This window comes from Anomaloglossus baeobatrachus, chromosome 8, assembly GCF_048569485.1.
Source record: "Anomaloglossus baeobatrachus isolate aAnoBae1 chromosome 8, aAnoBae1.hap1, whole genome shotgun sequence".
In the NCBI taxonomy this organism is placed as follows: domain Eukaryota; kingdom Metazoa; phylum Chordata; class Amphibia; order Anura; family Aromobatidae; genus Anomaloglossus; species Anomaloglossus baeobatrachus.
Window position 1 is genome coordinate 192246393 of NC_134360.1, and position 17193 is coordinate 192263585.

Genomic DNA, 17193 nt, shown 5'->3' on the forward strand with positions numbered 1-17193 from the left:
CAGGACAGGAAGTGATGTCATTCTGTTTTTCCCCACGTGACCACTAAGGCATGAAACTGTCTGCAGTGGTCAGATGACTGGAGTGGGACAACATTCGAGCCACATTCGATGATGACAGAGCATGGAATGTGCGTAAAACCATTAATTTTGATGCAACCCTACAACCTCACCTGACATCTACATTTGTTCTTCTCATTTGACTACATTTATTGATTCTGTTTCTATTCTTCAAGACACAAAGTGTGGAATATGGTCTTGTTAAGACATCATTTTTACCCTTTTCTTATGGAAAATGTATTTTCTGCACTATTCAAAAATGTTCACAAACAACGGAACTGTAACACCTTCTTTGTGGAAGTGTCGTTACAATGCCTTTTATCAGCTTCACAGTTAAAACTAGACCAAAAACACAAATGAACTACACAACCAGCTGCACCGCTTCAAGGAAATACAACCCTAGCCGTCAGGGTTATACAGAGGCCCCAAGTGAAGAGTCATTTTCTAAATGTTTTGAAGGTTTACCATTTTGAGTCAATTCCCTATAGAAAGCCTTTCCCGCTAGTGTTTCCAAATAAGGAGTGCATTGTTAAGTCATACTTTGTGCCATGATTAACTTTCCCCAATACTATTGACACTTGGGAGACTTTGCAGCTGTGAGTAATGTACAAAGGCAAATAAATATGTAAAAGGCAAGAACAAAGTATGTTTATGTAGTGTCTGATGTCATCAATTGTTAAGTGCCTTGCTTAGACAGAACTTGACAAATGATATTAGTTTTATGTAATTACAGCGTACTTCTTTTAAAGGACTCAGGGATTGGTGCTTTCTAAGCACAACTCAAGGCCAACAATCAAGAAAATCGTTAAATTAAATGGTAGCAGTGGTGTCTAGTGTCATAAAGGGAAGCAGATTCATGCTGCCTGAATCACAAGCAGCATGAATAGAAGTCTGAGTGCACGATTGCAGTCAAGTAGGTATTATTATGGCATTTCAGAGTAACCATACTATGAAAAGCCAGCCAGGAACTATGTGTCTCAGTTGACTAGTCCGAGACAGGTCCCCACTGTCTGGTTTCCTTTAAAATACATAGATATCTGCACACAAAGAGATGAGTGGACCCATTGAAGTTCAGGTTCGACGGTTTCAGCCGGACTTTAGATAAAGTTCTGTTCGAGACCGGGATTTGACCTAAATCCCATTGGAAGTCACTGATTGGGCAGTTCGGGTTCCCCCCACATATAGCCAGCCATAAAAAGATCACTTGCGGATTTACCCTCAGTGTGAGCCATTCAAAAACTGCAAGTGGCTCGCATTGGGCTGAGCACCAAGCATACCTGAGCACAGTGATGCTCGCTTGAGTGGTCAGCATACGTAAAGAACCCAATCTTGAACACTGATTTCTTTGTAAAGTCTATGGTTGGTACGAACACCAGACTTAACTGTTCAAGTCCCTCTCATCTCTACACATGAGGCGATTTTAACAGTCTGATGGCAAAACCACATTTGTCACATTAAATTATTTTTGTTAATATATTTACACAATAGAGTTTTGGTCATCACATTCTGAACTCAGTTTCTGCGATGGAAACCTTGGAGATACCTGCTTAAATTGCTAAAGGGTGAAGACATTCAATGAGATTTATACATGATCGGACAGGACAGAAGCCAGAATTCCAGAACTGTCCTCCCTAATCAGGGAATTGTTCTAACTTGATTTATGGCAAGACCTAATAGTAAAATACTAGTTCTGACTAAGGAAATATCTGCTTTGCATTGGTCTAAGGTTTCACTCTTATGAGACAGTCTGAATTAGCTGTCCCCAGTAGCAAATATCAGGAGAGCCTGAGCATTCCGTATAGTGTTAAAAAAATGGTTCAACTTCTCCAACATTCCCTTTTGTGAATTCACATTTTACAAAATTATATTTTATGATTAAGTAGAAAGTGTTCATTAAAAACTTTGGGGCTATTCAGAAGTGGCGTGTGGACCACAGTTATTGCGCGGTTCTCAACCTTGCCACAAATTACCAGGTTTTCATGAACTTTTTGCAAAAAACCTGAGTGACCACATAAAATGTATATTTCTTAGGACCAACTCTAGATCTAAACACTTTTGTAAACCTTATCAAAATTAATTAGGAAAATGGAATTATGAGGGTTCATTCAGACATAGCAATTGGCCAAGGCTCTTGGTACACAGTTCTCAGTCGTGCGTCAAAAAAAGCCTTGGACGTTACCGCAAATGATGAACTTCACCTGTTTTAGCTGTAGCACTGTAGTAATTTGTTTTAAAATCATGGATCAATAAAAGCAGCCTAATCACAGTATCTAAAAAAAAAATTAGGAAAGTAGATTACCTTTTGGTCTACACCTATTGGTAAAACTCATGAAGGCCAACTGGGGTAATTGGAAGTTTAAAAGGTCTAACTAAGCATTTTGTGACAAGGATTTGGCAATGCAAGTGGTTCCACATGGAAAGGTGCGTCGTGTTAAGTATCTGAAATCGAAGCAATGTAAACCAGATGGAATTCCCTATAGATGCAAAGCTGCCGCCTATCACACTCCTTACAGCGTAATTAAAACCAGATCAAGAAGTTGATTGAGTTCATGATGCAGTTCGAAAACAATTTTCTACACACAGTGATAATGGGACAATTAATTAATTCCAGATCATCTGGGAAGGTCCTTTAGGAGAACAAGTCAACTAAGAACATTCTTTGTAACTATCTGTAGATGGCAAAGATTTATCGTAAAGACATTGCATGGTAATTTTTCTGACAATTATAGTTAAAGCTCACACAAAATATATAAGATTGAAGCCCTGCTGATATTTAATAGCCGTTTGTTACTTCTAGTTTAGGGCTAACAAAATGCAATATTTATTAAATTCTTATAATTTAACTTTCAGTATCAGAAAAGACAAAGAAATACTGAAGCTTATGTTAAGGGAAATGAACATCATTCTAAATAAAGGTTAAAAGGGAAGAAATTAATAATTAGTTTTTGCCACTTTTTTGTATTTCAAATTCTATTCTCCAAAACTATTCTACAGATTTTTCCATATGTTTTTTCTGCCACCCTTGGTAAATTAATTGAGGGATCAAAACATGGTAAGAAAAGTAAAAGCAGATTAGGTTGTTTTATTTCTTGCTGGAAGGAAAACCTTTAGACTTTTGCTATTAAAGGGGTGGTTCACTACTCTGCAATAGTGACCACATCCCTGTAAAATTGATAGGGAAAACTTTTTCTAAATACCTTGTTCAGCCAATTTGGCCTCTGAGCGGCGCTATTGTGGTCCGCTCATCCCCACGAAGTGACTCCTCCGGGCTCTGTGACCTTTAGTGATGTCATGTCAGCTTCCAGTTGACCTGACACCACCAAGGGCGGCCCCAGACTCCCTGTGTAATTGGGGTGCACTCTCCTTCACTGCAGAGCACCGCAAGCAGGACCAATGCTGGGCTGTGACACCAATTACTCCGGAAGAATGGGGTCGGCCGCGGTGATGTCAGATCAACTGGAAGTTGACGTGACATCACTGAATCCCAGAGATCACGGCGCCCCGGGGTCACTTCATGGTAATGAGGGCACTGCAGTAGTGCCGCTCAGAAGCAGAATTGGCTGATAAAGGTGTTTAGAAAAAGCCTCCCTATCAATTTTACAAAGATGTGGCCACTAATGCAGAGGAGTGAACCACCTCTTTAAATTATGTTTAGATGCAGCCGATTTCCTACATTTTTTTAACTTCTGAAAATGACAGTACAAGTATGAAATTTTACATACAAAGATTTTGCCACGGATCTGGAGAAAAATCCATAGTGAAAAAAAATTGCCATGTCTAACCATATCCTTATCCTAAATTAATTATAGTATGATTAAGGTTAAACATTAAAAAAAACAGAAGAAACATGAAACAACACTTGATCAGCCATTCAAAAAAGTCTGTCGAAAGAAACGATTTGCTTTGTCTTGTTTTCTTATATTTTTTTTTAACTCACTTTTTTTTGCCTCGTGGTAGTCACTGTGGTTTTTGGAACCAAACTCTTCAAAATTGCATACACATGCTTCATGATTTTGGATCACAATAAAAAAATAGACTACTCACAATAAGGGGTACTTTGCACGCTGCAACATCGCTACTGCGATATCATCGGGGTCAAATCGAAAGTGACGCACATCCGGCTCCGGTAATGATGCCGCAACATGTAAAGCCTAGATGCGCCGATAAACGATCGCAAAAGTGTCGTAAACCGGTGATCTGTGTAGTGTCGGTCATTTTCATAATGTCGCACCGATAGGAGATACGATGTTGTTCCTCGTTCCTGCGGCAGCACACATCGCTGTGTATGAAGCCGCAGGAGCGAGGAACATCTCCTTACCTGCCTCCACCGGCTATGCGGAAGGAAGGAGGTGGGCGGGATGTTTACGTCCCGCTCATCTCTGCCCCTCCGCTTCTATTGGCTACCTGCCGTGTGACGTCGCTGTGATGCCGCACGACCCGCCCCCTTAGGAAGGAGGCGGGTCGCCGGTCAGAGCGACGTCGCAGGGCAGGTAAGTGCGTGTGAAGCTGCCGTAGCGATAATGTTCGCTACGGCAGCTATCACAAGATATCGCATGTGCGACGGGGGTGGGTACTATCGTGCTCGGCATTGCAAGCATCGGCTAGCGATGTCGCAGCGTGCAAAGTACCCCTAAGTTATAAGTTAAAATATTTGTGTTTTTGGTGATATTTATGTAAAACATAAAAAGTTCACGCTACAGTGATATTTTATCATGAAAGCATGGCATTTAAATAAACGTATGCAATGGTGATTTCCTCATCTCTAACAATTTATTGAAACAAAGCCCAACAACAGTGCTGGCCCCCAAAAAATGTCATTGTCTCAATAATTTGTCATGTGACCTTGAGCATCAATTACATTTGACAATGACGTCTCATGCTGTTGACAAGTGGAGTTATTATCTGCGGAGGCATGGCATCCCACTTTCCTTGAAGGGTGGCCATCAGGTCAATGAGATTCAGGGGAACAGAGTTACAACCTCTACATGGTGATTCAGCTGATCCTAGAGGTTTTTCTATGGGATTCAAGTCTAGAGAAAGTACATGCCGCTCCATATGAGGTTCCCCAGTCTCCAACATCCATTCCCTAATGATGCAACCTTGAGGAGCTGGAGGAATGTCGCCCATGAAGATGAAATTAGATCTTTGTTGTGCATACAAAGGCACAGTGACCAGATTAATGGTTATTCATGTAATAGGGGCTTGTCACTGTACTTTTCACAAAGTGTACGGCAGTTCTGTGTTGACTAGACACACCTGCCCACAGTGTAACATCACCACTAAAGAATCATCTGGTGACCACAGTGGCTGGTGCATAGCGCTCTCCTTGACGTCTCCAACAACCTTACTGACCATCATTTCTGCTCAGCGTGAATCGACTTTCATCAGTGAACAGCACTGAGGCCCACTGTGCCTGGTGGTGTGGTCAGGTACCTTTGCAAGTTATCTAGAATGCAGACCATGCTGATGTAATCAGTTTTGAATGATTTGATGTGAAATTTGGGTGCCTCTACTCTGTCTTAAATGTGCCTGGAGTTGTGTGGCGTTCATTATCCAATTCTGAGGGGCACTGTTCACACAAAAGCAGTCATCACTGTGGGATATGGCCAAAGGATGTCCACTACTATGCCTATCTGTGACCCTTACAGTCTCCCTGTATCTCTATTACAACCTGCTGAGTACACTCTGTGATAGCTGAGTGGCCACTTCCGTCTGAGAACATCCTGCTTAAAGCCTCGCAATGGTGAAGTACAGACAATCAATTGTTAGGTATTGTCTGGGTCTCATAATGTCAAAATGTGAACAGCATGATGAGGAGGGTTGTTTAAATACTAATACAAGTCGAACCCCAAAATGTATTCAGTGATTCATGGATCAAACACCTGTTGTGAATGCTGCCATTAATCTCCTTGTTAGAGAACAGCAAGTTGTACAAAAAGTGCTGAAACACTGAACAGTTGGACATGAGCATTCAAGAGTGTAGAGAAGGTCACATTATGTTCATCTGAAGAGGTTAGAGAATATTTTAGGATCATCGTAAAATTTCAAACAAAAACCAAATATCCCTAACTTTTAATGTATGTCTTTTACCATTTTTTTTTGCTTTTTGGAGCAGAAAAGTCAGCTGAAACATCTGAACCAAAATTTCAGACATACAAAAAACTACTCCAAGGGGGACTGGAGTACATTTACGCCAACAAAATGTGTGAGTTTTGAAAAAGTTGCAATAGATGAATCAGAAAAAACAGCTGGAAACCCCGAACCAAGGCCACAATAGTGAACAAAAAAACAAACATAAAAGTGAACGAATATATAGAATAAACTTTAAAAAGTCACAATTTAAATGAATAACGTGCAAATGAAAAACAGGCAAAAAAACCCACCAAAAACTAAACAAATAAAGGTGCAAATGCCATAATGAGTCCAGCACCAAACATGCATTTTTTTATTTGGCGATTATCTGAAAAATTAACTGAAACTGAAAATACGCAATAACATAGTGCACCTTGCTGTGTAAGAATAATAATGGAATTGTATTAGGTTAAACAAAGGCAATAAGCTAAACCAAATTTTCCTGGAAGTGTCTCGAACCCTGGAGTGCTATAGTTATATGCCAAAAGAACATTACGTTAAAAGAAGGAAAAGGAAAAAAACAAGTGATACTGGATGGATTAACATAGTGGAATCCAAGTAAAGTTGTAGCGCATTGTCAATTTTTCCATAGAAGCTTTTATTAGGATTATAATGATTATTATTAACTGTCCCCGTCTAGAATTTAGTCACTGATGTAATTTCATAAAAAAAATATTCTATATTAATGGGGGTTTTTATGGATCCAAAAAAATGTTGTTCCCAGTGAATGACTTTGTGTGTCACATGCAAGCTGTGGCCAATTAGCGGTCATCGATATTTGGTCTCTTTAAGGAGAATATTTAGGATATTAACTAATATCAAAAGCTCTCTCAGACCACCAATTTCCTACTTTGCACTGATGAAGAGCAAGAAGCCCCAAATGGCTGTATACAAATAGAAGAACTGTTTTTTCTTTATATCTTAAAGGGGTTTTCCCTCAAATAAAAGTTGATTTTAATCAATAGATCTTGAATAATAATAATTTCCACAATTGGATGTGTTTAAAAAAATGTTCTTGTGCTGAGATAATCTTATATATGTGTCCCTGCTGTGTACTGTGTAATGGCTGTGTCTGACCATACAGGAACATACCACATCTCCTGGGCAGGGGAGAAAGTAAAAAAGTATACAAACATTACAGCACAAGAGTGAAAATAATTATTTCTTTAAGATAAAACATTTAAAAAAAAAAGGCAGGGTAAAAGCTTTACCTTACATAAATAATCAGCTGTGATCCCATGCTGTGCTATCTTTATACTATCTTTTGCATCCTCCCCTGCCCAAGAGATGTGGTTTGATCAGACCATGTCCCTGTACGGTCAGACACGGCCATTACACAGTACACAGCAGGGACACATATATAACATTATCTCAGCACAGGAACATTTTTTTTAAACACAACCAACTGTGGAAATTATTATTATTCCAAGATCTATTGATTAAAATCAATTTTCAAATTAAGTTTGTTTGTTGGGAAACCCCCTTTAAGTCATATTGCACTGTTCTTTGATGGTCAAAATTGATTTACAGGACTACTATCTCCAATAGGTGGCACATATTTTATGTTTTTACATATTTTCAATCAACTAGCATAAAGCCTGCTTTACACATTGCAATTTTGCATACGATATCATATGCGATTTGCAACACCCCCATCGTATGTGCGGCATGTTCAATTTGTTGAATGTGCCGCACACACGAGTAACCCCCCGTCACACGTACTTACCTTCCATACGACCTCTATGTGGGCGGCGAACGTCCACTTCCTGGAGTGGGAGGGATGTTCGGCGTCACGTCGACGTCACACGGCAGCCGGCCAATAGATACGGAGGGGCAGAGCTGAGCGGGACGTAAACATCCCGCCCACCTTCTTCCTTCCGCATTGCTGGCCGGGAGCCGCAGGACGTAGGTAAGATCTGTTCATCGTTCCCTGGGTGTCACACACTGCGATGTGTGCTACCCCGGGTACGATGAACAATCTGACGTTCAATTCTAGAGAAAGGTACGATGTGTATGCGATGAACGTTTTACCGTTCAATCGCAATCGCACGTACCTGTCATACACTGCAATGTAACGATGCCGGATGTGCGTCACTTACGACGTGACCCCGCCGACACATTGTAAGATATATTGCAGCGTGTAAAGCGGGCTTAAGACCCCAATATCTGAGGTTGAAGATCCCAACATATGTTTATCTTTCCTTTGGTCCAGTCAGTGGGTTGAACCCCTTAGCCAATTAAGTCATTGGTATCCGTTTTGGCTCCTGAGTCTATAATACATCTTGCCTTGCTACTGTTACTTGCTTTCCAGTGAACATGGATGTTGTAAACCTGTTCTGCAACTTTTTTATATTAACCTGAGGTTTTGATCCATGAGACAGAGTAGCTTTCCAGTTACAGAACTCTAATTCCCAAAACTAATGACGTGTTGGAGGAATTTGTTCTAGAATATACAGATATAAACCAAAAATTTGCATTTTTATACTTAAAGAGGACAAAAAACAAGGATTTTCATATATAAACTAAAGCCAGTGCTATACTGGTGCTATCATGCTGATTCTAAACATACCTTTAGTTGTCAGATCGGATGTATACTTTCTGAAATACAGGCAAGTAAAGTTTGTGGAATGCACTGTAATTTGATTGATAGAAGCCACAGAATATCTAATTAGTGCATTTCACAAACTTTACTTGCCTGTATTTCAGAAACTATACATCCGATCTCACAACTAAAGGTATGTATAGAATCAACATGATAGCGCCAGTATAGCACTGGCTTTAGTTTATATATGAAAATCCTGGTGGTTAGTCCTCTTTAATATTCTTATGTATTGAAAAAGATCAGAAAGTTCCCCATCAACTATTTGACTACAATGGTTCGGATCTCTTGCAATTCTATTTTTTTGTTCTTTCTAGAATGTAAGTTCTTCCATCCATCGAAGACAGAATAAAAAAGGCAAACCAAATGCATAAAAAAGAATCCAAATTGTTTAGCGTGTTTTAACAATATCAGATTTTATGTCAACTAACACCTTGCAAACAAGTAAAATATGCTGTGACCAGAACACACCAAGTCTATTTTCAGGCTACAAACAGATCAAGGTATTCTGCTGTAAACACGCGCACGTCCAGGGCTGCTAGAGCCAGCAGACATCAGGAAACCACTTATCTGTTTTCAACATGAAGTGGGATTGATTTCTGTCCAAGCCAAAAGGTCATGGAGGTCATTAACTTTTGCAAGGATCAGAAAGATAAAATTTGGATCTGCTTTAAAATACCTTATCCCCAAAATACAGTTGTGGTCCTGCCTGTGCTTGTTTATCATCCTATTTTTCATTGCCGCCGCCAGTAGATCTCTGGGGTTTCCTGGACTATTTTGCAATCTTTTTCGGAGTATTGTATTACAAGGAAAGGGAAGAGGTTGGGGGTTTATGGTACTTAATGAATGCTTCTATACAACAGCAAAAGATGAACGCAGGAAGAGGTCATTCTGGACACGAGCTTCTTATAACAAAAGTCTATTCTTGTAAGGGCTTTCTGGAAAGGTATATTGTCGGACAGGAAATAGGAGAGTGTAATGAAAGATGAGACAGTTCAAGATACGCAAAGCATAAGGAAACAAAAGCCTTGCTGGCTTTATAAACTATCCTCTGCATATGAAAATTAGGCTTTTAAAAAGGGGTTTAAAATAATAAAACTGACTGTATTCAAGAAAATTGGAGAATTTTAGATTACAACGGTTCTCTGGGACTTAAAGGGAACCAACCACCAGGATTTTCCGATATAAAGTAAAGACAGTGCCATACTGGCACCAATATTGTGATTAAAATCATACCTTCAGTTTTCAGATTGGATCTTTGATTGCAGAAAAAAAACATTCATGAAGGTCCAGAAATTGGTACATTCTTTGATTAAAGAAGACACTAGGCTATGAGCAACATCGGCGCATGCGCAGATGAAAAAAAAAATTAAATCTGTGCATGCACTGATGTCACTTATAGTCTTCTCCACTGTGTATTCAATAAAATGTGGCCAGAAATCGTGGTACGTTTATGCGCTGACTTCGGCGCCATTTTATTGAACAGACTGTGGAAAAAACTATAAGTGGCATCGGCGCTTATGAAAAAAAAAATATGCGCATGCGCCGACATCGCTCAGTCTTTTCCACAATGTGTTCAATAAAATGGCACCAGAGTCAGCACATGTACTGTACATACCATGATCCCCAGCGGCATTTTATTGAAAACACAGTGGAGACGTCTATGAGCGGCTTCAGCGTCTGCACAGATTGAATTTTTTTTTCATCTGCGCATGCGCACATCTTCTCCACAGTGTCTTCAATGAAATGGCATCGGAGATCGAGATACACACATGCGCTGACTCTGGCGCCATTTTATTGAACAGACTGTGGAGAACACTATGAGCGGCATCGGCGCATATGCATATGAAAAAAATAAATATGCACATGCGCCGATGCTGCTCACCGTCTTCTCCACAGTGTGTTCAATAAAATGGCACCGGAGTCAGCTCATGTAAATACCATGATCCCCAGCGGCATTTTATTGAAAACACAGTGGAGAAGTCTATGAGCGGCATCAGCGTATGCACAGATTTAATTTTTTTTTACATCTGCGCATGCGCACGTCTTCTCCACATTGTCTTCAATGAAATGGCACCGGAAATCGAGATACACACATGCGCTGTCTCTGGCGCCACTTTAATGAAACCATCATTACACTAGCAATGTGAATGTGCCACCAACAGCGGTAATGACGGCGCAACACAAAATTTAAATAAAGAAATAAGGCAAGCCAGGAAGACGCCAGAGAAGGAATTTACACAGAGAACCCGACCCACAAAAGCCTGTCCCGCCACACACGTCAATGCACCAGATTATGGACCTTTATGAACATTTTTTTCTGTAATCAAAGATCCAATCTGAAAACTGAAGCTACAATTTTAATCACCATGCTACAGCCAGTATGGCACTGCCTTTACTTTGTATGGGAAAATCTTGGTGGTTGGTTCTGTTTAAAGAGGTTTGGCCATTGAATAAACATTACTTTTCAATGGAGTCAGACTGGTTTAAAAAAAAAAAAAAAGGCAAAGATACTCATCCGCACTTATCCCTCAGCGTCTGCTCCTTAGCTTAGCCGCTATTCCCTGGTTCCTACTTTCCGGTCGAGTTTTGGAAGTGGGTGGGAACGCCAAGTGAGTAAGTGAGCATTTCCTGCAAAAAATACTTTTTTTTTTGTCTGCTGGACAGTCCCTAAAACATCCTGGCTTATTTGTAGAATAGACCATTATTTTATGCTTTAGGGGACTAACCACTGGACTCCCGTAAATTATTTTCTTTATTTAAAAGGCATGTCTGCTCATCTTGGACAGAGATTGAGCTGCAGTAACAAACACAGCCGTCCGTACTGATGTGCTACTATTTTACAATGGGGTGCAAGAGCTGATCAAAACTCCATGGCCTAGCATAAGTATAGTCCAGGAATGTGTAAATTCAGATAATCCCTTTAAAGAGTGAAAAAAAGGATAGAAAAAGTTGGCTGTTGGACAGACTTGGAAGGGTCGTCCAGTCTTATATAAATAGAGATCAATCATAGTATGATGAAAAGTTCTACAAATGTATCTGTGGTTATAGTCCTCATAATATTCAAGATGCTGTCAGCCACACTGTTTACATTTAAGGAATAAAATTCTTTCTGACCTTGTCCTGCTAACAACACTGATGATATGTTAAAGGGGTTGTCCATTACTTTGACATTGATGGCATATCCATAGGATAGGTCATCAATGTCTGATCAGCCGGGGTCCGATACCCCACCAATCAGCTGTTCTCGGTTCTGGCAGTGGCAGCAGGCAGCCGAAAATGCTCAGTTCTAGTGCATCTCCGTCTTCTGATAGTGGCCAAAGCCGGGTACTGCACATCCACCTCCTATTGATTAGAATGGGAGGCAGATGTGCAGTATCCGGCCGTGGCCACTATTAGAAGATGGAGCAGCGCTGGAACTGAGCATTTTCGTCTGCCTGCTACCACCGCCGGGACCGAGAACAGCTCATCCGCAGGAGTGCAGGGTGTTGGACCCTGGACGATCAGACTAAGGATAGGCCATCAATATCAAATTAGTGGGCAACCCCTTTAAAGGGAACTTATAGTAATTGAGAAGGGGGTTGTCCAAATAGTGGACAACCCTTCTAAATACAGAAAAAAAACGATCCTGTTTGCCAGTACAGCATATTGTTAAGGTGTCATCTATATAAAGGTTATGGCAACAGAGATCATTTCTGTGCCGCATTTCACCGTTATCAGATATTAAACTGATTTACAATATTATTCAGACTTTTCTGCAATTTGTAAGGACAATTAAGATTAAAGGGGGCACGAGAAGAATTAGCAGTCAACAGTCTGCGGCCGGCATAATAAAATTCTTTTCTGCCCTCCCTCTGTGAACCCTGCTCATATGAGCAATTATTCTTCTCATTCAAAATGCTGCAGTCAGCAAGAGAACCGGAGAGAAAAATGCAATCTCCATAAGATATAACTAACTCCGCATCGCAAGGGTGAAAGAATTTGAACTTAAATATTTGTTTATAGCAATCGTGGCATGTAGCCTGGAGCATTAAGCCATAATCTGCAACACATTTAGTTAAATCGTGCCTCGAACATGAACATGGCCTCTTAAAGAGGAATAGTACCCAAAATAAGTTAGTGCAGAAAAGCTCCTTTAATATGGTTTCAATGGGACTTGAGAAATGTATTTGGGGAGAGAAAGCTCCAAATAAATTAGTTTTCTAATTGGTTTTCTGTGTTTGGTCTTCTTCTTGGGGAAAAAAACTAAAATGCACAGATCTGAAATGTCTGACAACCTATAACCTACAGTTGGCAATATACAATAGACTATAAAGTGGGCCAAACAGGAATGGCCAACCATCTATTTCGTATCAGTTCTTCACCCAACATTCATTCAGCAAATGTTGGGGAGAAAAAGGATTGGACATGTGGAAACGCAACATGTCTAATCTTTTGTTCTCAAAGTAGATAAGCTGTTGTCAGAGGTTCCCGGCAGTGGTATACTTCCGTCTCCCTATTTGGAACACATGCATGTTCAGTAAATATACATACATGAGCTATGTAGTCAGAAAAGGAGAAGACAGAAGTGGTAATACACCACTTCTACCTTCTTCCCTGCGTACATGACTTTTTTGACACCCAGGCACCAAATTACAAGGCTTGGTCATTTTCAGGTTAAACAAGACATATATCGTGTTTTCTCGAAAATATGACAGGATCTTATATTATTGTTCGCAAAAATGCTTGGGCTCATTTTCGGGGCAGGTCTTATTTTCTGGGATACACAGCTATTTCCTATGTACTGCTAGGTTTCCCCCCAAAAGAAGATACACAACCCCCAGGAGAGTCTCACTTTCCAGACCGCGGACATGTAGAGGTGGTAAGTGGGCTCTTCTCACATACAGTTCTGTATCGCTGTCAGGTCCCCCTTCACTCCACAGCGGTCACTCCCCTTGTGTTCCATAGGAATTCCTCCCCCTGCGTACCACAGCATTCGCTCCCCCTGCGTTTCACAACGGTCGCTCCCCCTGCATTGTATTACACAGCATCGCTCCCCCTGGGTTCCACAGCAGTCACTCCCTCTGCTGGCCAAAAGCAGTATCACTCGCACTGATTTAGTGAGAGCGGAGTGATACTGCGACCCAATGTGTGTGTGTGAGCTTAAAAGCGAGGGGCCTGACAGCGATGCAGGTCTCTGTGGAAGAGCCCATCCACCATTCGCACTTTCCAGCTGTAGTTGTTAGTTGTTCAGGGTCTAGTGAGTGCAATTCTTTTGGAGGGGACTGTCTTCTCTCTTTTGGGGGTGTGTTCTCTCTTTTGGGGGGGTGTTCTCTCTTTTGGGGGTGTTCTCTCTTTTGGGGGGTGTTCTCTCTTTTGGAGGGTGTTCTCTCTTTTGGGGGGGTGTTCTCTCTTTTAGGGGATGTCTTCTCTCTTTTGGGGGGATGTTCTCTCTTTTAGGGGGTGTTCTCTCTTTTGGGGGATGTCTTCTCTCTTTTGGGGGATGTCTTCTCTCTTTTGGGGGGGTGTTCTCTCTTTTGGGACTATCTTCTCTCTTTTGGGTGTATCTACTTTAATGAAGAGTCCTGCTGTACTCTTTTTTAGCTGCCTGGATGCTTCACTGTAGAACTGTAACTAGGGCTTATTTTTGGAGTACGGCTTACATTTAAGCATATTCCAAAAAAGGCTGAAAATTCCTGCTAGGGCTTATTTCGGGGTAGGCCTTAATTTCAGGGGAAAAGGTTATGTAACAATCTATCTATATCAAGAAAAATATGAATATCCATACTGTACGTATATACAATAAACATACGCTATGTAGAGTATATTAGGAAAAAACTAAATATACTTAACAATAAGGCAAATTGCAATGCTCACTATACAGTGCAGGATGTGCTATCAGTAACCGGATCAGCAGCAGTGATAGTAATGGCATACTAACACAATAGACAAGCGTATAATATTCTGCTTCCAGGAAACACTGGCCAGCAGATTACACTGTACTGTAAATCATACATACCTCGTGTGCACTACGACAGGGGTCTTCCTCCACACATTTCAGATTTATGATATGAACCTCTTGGGGTTGCCTTATTGTTCCTTTACTTGCGCAGCCAGATAAAATATGGTAGCTTTCCAGAAAAGCTTGGACGGGGTAATCTTCAGTAACAGGTGACAGCAGACATGTAGCTTTAGGGATAGGACCTATTATACACAGAGAGGAAACATTAAGTACAATGGCTTGAATATAATGCAACAGGAGCAATCACTTTTATGATTTAAATGCACAATTTTCAAGTTGGAACAGACGATCACACTCTGGATAGAGCCGTAGGATTACCAGTCTAGTAACACTCCATGTTACATGCTTCCACCACAAGCAGCCATTCTGGAATGCTCGGAGCAAGAAGGAAAAACTCTATTTGATTCAAAGTTATGTGTAAAAAGCTGGAAATACATGTAAAAATCTGCCAAAGTTTGCTCATCTGTTCCACCACCATTTAAAAAGTTACAGCATTGAAATCCATGTCTTAAAACTAATGTAGAACATGATAAAGCCCCCAACTTGTTAAAATTCATACATTTAGCCGTCACCAACAAAACTGTCAGTGTGACACTCAAGATAAAAACTACCGCAAGTGCCACCATGATGATCAGAATAAAAATATTGAGATATATGTTTAAATTATGAAATACATTAATAAAAAAGTTTTGGAAACTCATAGTGCATTATAAAAGCAATTTAAAAAAAATATTAAAAAAAAATATTTTTATATATACATATATTATATATATATATATATATATATACACACACACATATATACATATATATGTGTGTGTGTATATATAAATAAAATATATATACATATACATACGGTAAATATATATATATATATATATATATATATATATATATATACATACATAGATAGATAGATAGATAGATAGATAGATAGATAGATAGATAGATAGATAGATATACATATTTAAATTTTGGTAGAACAATACTGTAGCCAATCTGACCTCCCATCTATTCCGCTGACAGATGTCAATGTCACAAATTGACTGATTCCATTGGGGCTGGATTTTAGACACAGACGCCACTTTAAGGAATGCACAAGTTATAACAATATTTAATCAACTTTTAGAAACTTTTATAGACCACATCCCTTTTACAGGCCACACCCAATCTACCACCCATTCCTGCACCCTGTATGGGCATCTAGCCTCCAAGGTTCTCAGTCACAAGAATGGAGAAATTGGGAGAGCCCTGCCTTGAAGAAGGTTTGGGTGCAACTAAGGAGGATCGTTAACCATTACAGGGAAACTGGGAGGTAACCCCTTTTTCTGGGAGCCTCTCGGATGTTTCAGGAGAGTGGTCAAGTGTGACCATTACTGGCAGACATGCTAAGAACCATTGCAATTTCAAGGTATGTGCACACGGAGCCTTTTAGACATCATTTTTGAAGCAGAAGATGCTTCAGGCAAATGCCGGTTAAGCTTTCCCTGCAGTCTTTTATGACGCCTTTTCGGATGCCTTTTTCAAAGGCTTAGTCAATGGCATTTTTTTTTAAAGGGGATGTTCAGGCATGAGGTTAAAGTCGGCAGTCACGTTCTCAGGATTCTCAGGGGGGCGATCACGTGACCACAAGTATGTATACTTCCAGTCCCATTCCAACTAGACTTGTCCACTTTTGCTCCATTTACTGGAGTTGATCAAGGTTGTGCACATCTAGTTGGCATGTGACTGCACGAATGCAACTCACAGTGGCAGCTTCCAAGTATAAGTATATACCCTTAGACCACATCTTCAATCCTGAAGCAATTGAAAGAAGTTACAAAAGATGGAAGATAAGCACAGCAAGTGATTTTGTCATTTCTGTGCATATGTTTATTATTTTTCGAGATTTTCTACCACTCTTCAGGTACATTCCAGACAGAATCTGGCTAAAACAGACATTGAGGCACATATTCTTACACTGAGTTTCGTGCTATACTATTTACTAAGAAAAGATTTCTTACATTGCACAAGAAAAAGTACTTGTCTGATCATATTGTATAAACTGTAATCTGGGAAAATATGTTCTTTGGTTTTGAAAAGGAATGGGTCCCTTGCTGAGATCCATCAGCAACTGTAACTGCCTCTAAATTACAGGAAAAGATGTGGACAAGACTGATGTATGTGTAAGCGAAAATGTATAGGGGATACTCGAGTTTTCTTCTACCACTTCTTCTTGATGGATAAATCATGAGGCCCTAAAGACATATTCTGGGAAAATTACAGGAAATGTATGCAAAAAATCATAGGAAGGTTTCAAACTGTTTAGATTCATATTGACAAGTAAGACATTTTTGCAGTCTGGAAATAAATATGTATGTTTCAAAACTATATCATTTTTTTTTTCAATTCTGTATCAGCTAAA

At 40.0% G+C, this 17193-nt stretch overlaps 1 protein-coding gene across 2 annotated transcripts in view; it reads right to left on the bottom strand.

Annotated features, from left to right (window-relative positions):
• The window catches only part of TGFBR3 (transforming growth factor beta receptor 3), a 295682-nt gene that overhangs the window by 179063 nt on the left and 99426 nt on the right, over positions 1-17193 (bottom strand). For both annotated transcript variants that reach the window (XM_075322319.1, XM_075322318.1), the window contains exon 3: positions 14787-14971. In XM_075322319.1, the coding sequence (XP_075178434.1) occupies positions 14787-14971 (185 nt within the window). The remainder of the gene's footprint in view (positions 1-14786; positions 14972-17193) is intronic.